This window comes from Castanea sativa, chromosome 11 (genome assembly GCF_040712315.1).
Source record: "Castanea sativa cultivar Marrone di Chiusa Pesio chromosome 11, ASM4071231v1".
NCBI classification, from domain to species: domain Eukaryota; kingdom Viridiplantae; phylum Streptophyta; class Magnoliopsida; order Fagales; family Fagaceae; genus Castanea; species Castanea sativa.
Genome location: NC_134023.1, coordinates 33396240 through 33404859, shown reverse-complemented (window position 1 = coordinate 33404859; position 8620 = coordinate 33396240). Strand labels below are relative to the sequence as shown.

At 37.6% G+C, this 8620-nt stretch overlaps 1 protein-coding gene across 1 annotated transcript; it reads left to right on the top strand.

The window, feature by feature from the left end:
• Window positions 1–333: 333 nt before the first annotated feature.
• LOC142614439 (RNA polymerase sigma factor sigB) lies at window positions 334–6105 on the top strand. The gene is made up of 7 exons (XM_075786957.1): window positions 334–646; window positions 2712–2902; window positions 3442–4044; window positions 4652–4882; window positions 5036–5176; window positions 5291–5491; window positions 5640–6105. The coding sequence occupies exons 1-7, from the start codon at window positions 526–528 to the stop codon at window positions 5919–5921; spliced, it is 1770 nt and encodes a 589-aa protein (XP_075643072.1). The 5' UTR covers window positions 334–525; the 3' UTR covers window positions 5922–6105.
• Window positions 6106–8620: the final 2515 nt, after the last annotated feature.

Below are 8620 nucleotides of genomic sequence, written 5' to 3'. Positions count from 1 at the left end.
CAATGACAAGTCTATGATGCAAAAAAATGTCTCAAAAACGAAAAGAAAAAAGAGTCCACAATACAAAACAATTTTTTTAATTGTATTTCGCTTATTTCTTTTTCTTTTTTTTATTTTATTTTTATTTTTATTTTTATTTACTACTCAAGTCACAAGGCATTAGTGTTACACAAAAGGTCCAAAATAGAAAGGAAATGGTAAAATGGGCTGGCTCGTGAAAACATGGGCTGGCCTGGCTAAGCTAGACATTGGACTTTCTCTCTCTTCCTCACTCACTCACTCCTAGTCCGCAGGCGGACATGAGACATCCCCCAGCTCCTTATCCGTTCTTTTATCGTCAAAACATCAAATTTCCAACACAACTCTTCTCTTCTCTCCTGTTCCTCCTCTCCTCTCCTCTCCTCTCCTGCGCCACTAAAAATGCTCTTCCTTTCTCTCTCTCATCCATCTATGTGGGAACAGATTTTTCTTTCAAATTTTGAATAACAGAAAAAACCAACATCATAAACAACAACAAATACTAGGATGTCTTGTTTGCTGCCACAGTTCAAGAGTTATCCAGACCCCTTGTCTATCCAATTCAGAACTCTACACTCTTACACTATTACTACCACTCACTCTCACTCTCCCTCTCACTCTCAATCCAGTGAGTTTTTCTCTCTCACCCATTATAATGCGTTTTTCACTCTTGCCAATTCTGCTTATTTTAATGTATTAGCATTAGTGTGGATTGTATTTATATCTGTTTATTTGTTAAGTAGCTCAAAACTGATGTTGTTTCTCACTTTGCTTTTGGAAGTCCGTTATTGGGTTTCTGGGAATTTCACAAATGGGATTTGTTTCACTTCATGACATACCTATTTTGACTTTGTTGCCAATTGGCTCTCATTGGGTATTCCTGTGGGAGTGCCTAATTGTTGCCTTTTACATTAAGTTTTATATGTGAAACAAAATGCATTAGAAACTCACTTGTTTACTAGTTTGAATCCATTTGAGTAGAAGCATAGTTCTTAAGCAGTTCATGTCGAACAACAATAAATCTAATATAATGATAATTTAGTCATCATTTCTTTTTAAGTATATAACCTTTCATCCTATGGGCATTTGATTATGTGGGTTGTTTTTTCATGAATGAGAATTTTTTTTTTATCAGAGAAAGTTATTGCAGATTGTCCTCAGGACAGATATATTTTGCTTTTGTGCATAAATAAGTGTGATATGTTTTAAGCTTTGTAAGTAGAACCAAATGTTTTCACAAGTTCAATTCCATTTTATTACAATTTTCTGGAGCATAGTTCTGACAGAATTCATATCCTGCATTGTAGTGTCATCCACTAATATTTTAATCTTAATTTTAATTGGAATTTAAAAAATGAAAAGAGAAAGGGACATCTTCCTCATTAGATCCAGCATCTGAATTTATGAATTGGCATCTCTTGATGGAAACAAAAAGAGACACACAACAGTTATTTTCTTCTCTTCCTCCTCCCTTTTGTTTGTTGTTGTTGGTGATCTTGTGCTCTAGGGCTTTACCCTATGTTTCCAAAAGTCCCTTTCTTTTTCCTTAATGGTCTGTTTGGATTGAGGAGGAGGGAGGGAAACTAGAGTAGAGTAGAGTAGATTTGACCCAAAATTAGCTTAGTTTCAGCCAACTCTACTCTACTCCTCCACTCCCCCTCCTTTCTCCCTCAATCCAAACGGTCCCTTAGTTTTTTTCCCTTAATACAGCATTAGGGATGGCCCGTGAACTTATTTGTATTGTTACTTTTGTAACTGAAGATTTTAGTAAGTTGTGCAAAGCTGTACTAAGTAAGTTGTACAATGTTACTATTGAGCTAAGCCATATTGAAGTATGACAATTTGTTATAAACAAATAGTTGAGATGGTTAACAATACCAGATAATATTTTATAAAAAAAGTTTTAATCTGTATAAAATATATTTATTACACTTGAAAGTAATTGATCTATCACTATACTGACAGAAGCGAGCATCCAGCAAAATAGCATTTGGTGGCTAGTCTACAGTTGCTAAGGCAATTACCTTATTATTTTTCATATTGTCAATCTATTCTCTCACTTTGGATATCTACCTAGTTGCCAGCAATCTTGTTTGTAATTACAGTCAACTGCTCTTTATCAATGATTCAAAAGCACAGTGCATTACCGGGAGTAGTTATTAAATAAATTGTGTCTATCTCAAGTAGTGGACTTTCTGTAAAGTTCCTTATCCTAGTTATCTAGCTCCTTTGCTTCCCAATATCTAGCTTGATGGGCCATGTACCATTTACAAAGTTTGATCTGGGTTCAACCCTCCATTACATTATGCTTTCATTTTTAACTGGGAGTAAGAGATATATAAATATGTACAGTACCTTTTCTTTTAAAAAAAAATGTTTTTAAGTGCCCAATGTTTCTGTTCTCAAACATATTGATTTCGAATATAGCCACTATATCATGTAGGCTTTCTGTTAAATGATTTTCCTTCAAGGTTCTTCAACATCGTTTGCCGAGTTGCATTTAAATGTAATTCTTTATATTCATCAAGCATATTTAATAGCATAAAATGTCTTAAAGCTGTTGACAATGGGTCAGACTTACTGGACAGAATACAGCAAAGGTTTTATTGGCTTCTGATTTTTTTAGCTGGCATATTGAGTCATAGATCTTATTGGCATTATTTTGGTCATGATCAATTGGTTGGAACATGCAGCAAAAACTAGAGAGCCTATTTTTTCGGGAGCAAAATGTATTTTATCCACTGCAGCACCTTCAACATCCACTGGAACTACTACGTTACTTAATATGGAGAAGCTGAGATTACCTTCTTTTGAAACTAATTCTGACTCAGTCACTGAAATCAGACCATGGACATACACAGGGGCAACCCGTCCACCCACAGAGGTCAGAGTTGTTCATTTTGGTATAAGTTATTATTGAAGATTGGGAATTTGGACTATGTTGGAAATTTTCTGGATTGCACATTGAAAGAATATTTTTATATTTAATTTTACTTTATCTGGGGATAAACTTACATGAGTTACTTCTTATATATGATGATGATTTTGAAATGCAGTTGTTCATACATTGGTGCATATTTTGTTTTTGGTTTTAAGATGTGCAGTGGGTCTTAGCCTTTAACCAAGTTGACAATTTTCTGTCATATTGTAATGGTATTTGTAGCAAATAGCCCACCATCTCTCAGCCTGGTTTTTGAGAAATACTGTTCCCAAAATGCTTGTTTTGAATGAATTTCATTCATTGCTATGTAGCTAGATTCTCTTACCATTTTGATATAATTTTTTAGTTTCCCATTAACTAGCATCCTTCTCTAGTTAATCTTGAATTCAAAAATTAACTAATCTGATTCTGATAAAAATTTTAAACAACACTTTCAAAATACTCACTACATATATTAAGTAGCTTTGTTGTTTTTTCTTCAGGTGAAATTTGAAGCAACATTAGCAACAGAAACGCTTCTTACAAGTGAAGAGGCTGTGATAGCAGCTGCTGCCACTGAAGCTGTTACTCTTGCAAAAGCAGCTCTCAAGGTTGCAAAGGATGCAGCCATGATGGCTAAAAATAGTGACTCTGCAAAAGCAGATAGTGTGTCGTCCATTTCTCCTGAAGCTGATGCTTTACATTTTAAATGGGTTCAGCTCATGAAAACTGATCGAGCTGGTACGGTAGATCTGGTGGAAGCTGAAGCTGGAGTTTTGGAAGACCATTCTGAGCAATATGTTGCAGAAGAGTCTGATGATGTGGAGCCAACCCGTGAAGAACTTGAAGTTCTGCAAGAGCAACTTTCCAAGAGTAAAGCTGTAAGATCTAGACGCCAAACAGAACGAAAGGCTAGAAGAGCCAGAGCGGCAGATAAGGCTGCTGCAAATGTTGTGTCTGTGAAGCCTGGTTCTACCAGCCGGAAAAAGCGTGCTTCTTTACAAGATGTAGATTATTATGATCCATTGCGTTACTTGAGAGCAACAACCAGCAGTTCTAAGCTTCTTACTGCAACTGAAGAACTAGAGTTGTCTGAAGGAATACAGGTGTGATTCCAAGGAGTTTGAGAATTACTTTTCAGCTCAGGATATGTGTTTCACCCTTGGCTATAAAAGATATAAAAGATCCACCCTTATTTTGATTGGTATCTATTCAAATGATTGTTACTAGAAACAGGGTCGTATGAAGTGATCTGAAGAGTTCAGGCTTAAAATTTTTATTGAAAAATATAGAGGGCGTTTGGATTCAGATTTTTTTTTGCTGCGTCCACGTTTTGCCTTTTTTTTTTTTTCCTCTGCTGCGGGGGGACAAGCGCGCAGTGCGCGCACTGTGCGCGTACTGTGCGCGCACTGTGTCCCGCAGCACTATTCATACATTTAAAAATTATTTTGCTACAGTGTTTTCAGTTTTCAGTTTTCAGCAATAAGTTCTATCCAAACGGACCCATAGTATTGGCAATGTCATGCAACTAGAAGTAAAACTTGAAAGCATACTAATTGAGTTCCCATTTCATCTTAGTTCCAATACATTTAAAAGCAACCAACGAAGCAATATTGTTTGGATGCTTGTCCTGAATTTTGGATATTTTTCCCACTTCGTTTCCTTGATTTCTGATTCTCTTCTGATGTCTCTGCCATCCCCTATATAATGTAGGACATGCTGAAACTGGAAAAGCTCCAAGAGGAGCTTACTGAGCGATGTGGCGGTCAGCCCACCTTTGCACAATGGGCAGCAGCTGCCAGAGTTGATTCAAAAACCCTGAGGAAGCGCTTAAACTATGGTATTCAATGCAAAGACAGAATGATTAAAAGCAACATACGGCTTGTTATATCAATTGCAAAAAATTATCAGGGAGTTGGGATGAATCTCCAAGATCTTGTTCAGGTATTTTTCTTTCTTTTATATGCAGCCAGAGGAGTTAATTGCATAATCTAATGTAAAAATCCTCATGAAGGAAAAAATATGAATATTTTGTATAATCTGCCAGCCTTGATGCTTTTAAATGTTAACAGTCAAATCTCGCTCATTGACTTGCAGGAAGGATGTCGAGGTCTTGTAAGAGGTGCAGAGAAGTTTGATGCTTCAAAGGGTTTTAAGTTCTCAACCTATGCTCACTGGTGGATTAAACAGTCAGTTAGGAAGTCTCTTTCTGATCAGTCCAGGACAATTCGGTTACCTGTGAGATTCCCTTTCATATTTCAATTATTCTTACTTTTACAAACTAATAGTGTTAGTTTTAGATGTGTGTGCATAATATTTACATTCTTTCAATTGTTATTTTTGTTTAAACAGTTTCACATGGTGGAAGCAACATACAGAGTGAAGGAGGCTAGAAAACAATTGTATAGTGAAAATGGAAGACATCCTGATGATAAAGAAGTTGCAGAGGCAACAGGGCTGACAATGAAAAGGCTAACATCTGTATTACTGACTCCAAAAGCTCCTAGATCTCTGGATCAGAAGATTGGCTTCAACCAGAATCTTAAACCTTCGGTCTGTCCTATTCTTCCTCCCCTTCACCCTTAGGCCAGCAACTTCTGTCCAAAATTTTGTCACTGTATAGATTTTTGCATATTTTTTGCTAAGAAATTGCATCACATATTTTTAGTTTTCTGATGGGTTCATATGCCTTTCACCCTAGGAAATAATATCAGACCCCGAAGCAGAGACAGCAGAAGAGCTGCTGTTAAAGCAGTTCATGAAGCAGGACCTGGAGAAAGTACTAGACAGTCTTAATCCAAGAGAGAAGCAAGTCATCAGATGGAGGTTTGGAATGGATGACGGAAGGATGAAGACATTGCAAGAGATAGGGGAGTCTATGGGTGTAAGTAGAGAGAGAATTAGGCAGATTGAGTCGTGTGCATTCCGTAAACTGAAGAACAAAAAGAGAACCAAAAATTTGCGGCAGTATTTGCTTCCATAAGCCCTCATCAGATACAGGAATTAGATTGCTAAAAAACGGTGCTAGCTTACCTGAGGTTTAGAAAGGCTTGTGTTACTTTTATCTATTTTATCTATGGTTATAATTTATTTCTCCATTTTGCAGGACAGAAATGTGTATAGAAACAAAAGCTTTTGAAATTATGCATTTTTCCCCATTCTTTGAAGTAGTTCTGGGCACTTACAACTGAAGTTTCAAAATCATTGCTGAAGGCGCGTTCATAGAGAAAATTGAAGCTTTCTTTTCCAATTGTTGATGTATCATAAACTTCCTGGATGGGATAGATGAGCATAAAGTGGGCTATTTACCCTTGAGGTCTTGTCTGGCTATCTACCATGCTTTTCACCAATTTTGAGTAAAACATGGCAAAACAGGCTGAAATTTGCTAACCCAACCTGAACTCGCCCGTGTTGGCCTGGCGTGAACCTAATTTTTTTGGCCTGAATTAAATATGGGCTAACCCACAGCCCGCCCTTTTTTTTGCGGGCCAACCCAACCCGACCCGCAGCCCGCCCATTTCTTAACCTTTTTTGTTCCTAAAAAATATTTAAAAAACTATGTGGCAAGGTGTGCAAGACTACTTCTAGGTGCATTATCATAAAAGGCACAATCAACTTATGTGTTGTGCCCTCTATCTATTAAAAAAAATAAAGAGTTAAATTAATGGAAAAAAAAATACAAAAGGAAAACTAAAGCCTAAAGCATCTACTGTCTAATGTCTACACAGACTACACTACTAAGTAAGCAACACTAACTACTAAGCTCTACTTTTAGTTGTAACATTCATTAACTAAGACTACTATCTACTAAGTAAGTTCTACTCAAAGAATACCAACTATTACTAACAACGCATCCAAGTCTATGTAACTAGCACAAACTCAACCACAAAGTGACAAAACAAAATTAAAAATAATAGTGACTCAAAAGGCCAAAAGCAAAACAAAACCTAACTCTCTAACTACTGAGCACAGGATCCCATGAGCATTTCTATAATTACTGTTGCAGCTGAATCAAGTTTTAGAACAACGAAATATATTCTTGCTCCATATCGATCACGTCTGTTGCCTGAGAATGTGAAGCTACATTGTGCACTAAAAGTTAGTTATATAGATTTGAAGGTATTTTAATTTATTAATAGAGTCATAGAAATTATACATTTTTAACTCTTTATTGATGATTCTCAAAAAAACAAAAAATACTTTTTTTTTTTTAGTAAACAGTAATACTTATTAGAACACACGTGAAAATAGTAATACCAATGTTTTAAATCGGGTTTATAATACATTACATAACTAGAATATTGTAAGTGCACAATTGCACCTGGACCCAAGAACAGTTATGGGCTCAGGCCCAATGAGCCTTAAACAATATGAATTTGTAGAGTGTGGGCTTGAAACCCAGATTAGAAGTGAGTGAAGATTAAATGAAAAACTAAAGATTGCAAGTACTTGGAAACAAAAAGGAGTAATGTAAATAGGCCTCTCCTCGACTTAAGCCGAGAGTCGTTCTTATATTATATCTCTCTTTGTCCTTTTTCTTTTTAGGTTACAAAAAGTCCCGTCGTCCTTCTGTTCTAGATCTCCCCTTAAATACTCTTCTTTTTAATACTTTATACACGCGTCGCCCCAACTCCTCCCTTAGCCTAGATATTTCTTTTCTTAGTGCCTTTGAACAGGAACTTAAACCTTCCCTTCCACCGTCAAGTGTCACCTCCCCATTAATGCGGCCGGGGTGGTAGGTGCAGTGGTCTTTAATGTGGAGGTAGCAACCTTTTACTTTTGACACTTTCCCAACATCGGTGCTTCTAGGACATTCAAGGGTTCACCCCCTTTAACCATTGGTCTTGACCGTGTCATTCACTAACCTGGACCATGAAGTCCCGGGTTCTTGGTGTTAATCCGAGGAGAAAAACATCCTCCTTGGATCCTCGGATCCTCGGCGCACGGGCCGACCTAAAGTACCAACAAGCCCTAAACCCAAGAGCGGGTCGGCCTTCCTTAGTAAGGCCCAACGGCCCATATCCCTGATTAAGATCTTTTTACCCCCCACAATAGCCCCTCAAACTCTAATTTTCGACATCCGAGGAGAAAAATAGGGTTTTGATCTTACGAGGAGCCTCTCCACACACTTTATAAGTGATGGCACGTGTGGAAATCATTTCGCGTCCCGAGAAGATGACATTTGGCGGTTTTATTTTCAAAAACGCGCGCATTTATTACGTAAGTTACTCTTTGTCTCACGTCAACGGTGAGATGGGCATCCAACGGTTCTCATTACTCCACAAAATTTTAGGCGGGAGACATAATTTCGAGGCCGCCTTTTCGCACGTCCCGACGCTTCGGGAACTTGCGCTTTCATTTAAGTCATCATGATCAATCCCATCAAAACAACAACAATCATTCTTCACCAGAGAAAACCGTGGAAACCCGTACCTTCAACTTTGTAAGTTCTCTCTAGTCTTGACCTTTTCTCCTCGGATAGACAATCCTTTCGGCTATCACTACAATCACTCTCCCTTTTAGAGTTTAGTCTATCGTCTTTCTGGAATGGGAAAATTCAAGTGTCTAGTGGATACCGCCGCAGGATGGAGGGCTTTAGAGCCAAATACCATATTCCCAGCGACGTAGGGTTAGAATACTGCCCGGCAACAGCCGTGGCTGGTTCTAGGAAAGAGGGAGAGG

Bases quoted from the DNA above. Each gene is read 5' to 3' on its own strand.
- LOC142614439 (XM_075786957.1), top strand. From the start codon at position 526: ATGTCTTGTTTGCTGCCACAGTTCAAGAGTTATCCAGACCCCTTGTCT. The intron at 2,903-3,441 runs GTCAGAGTTGTT...TTTTTTCTTCAG, and splicing joins CAACCCGTCCACCCACAGAG to GTGAAATTTGAAGCAACATT. The intron at 4,045-4,651 runs GTGTGATTCCAA...TATATAATGTAG, and splicing joins AGTTGTCTGAAGGAATACAG to GACATGCTGAAACTGGAAAA.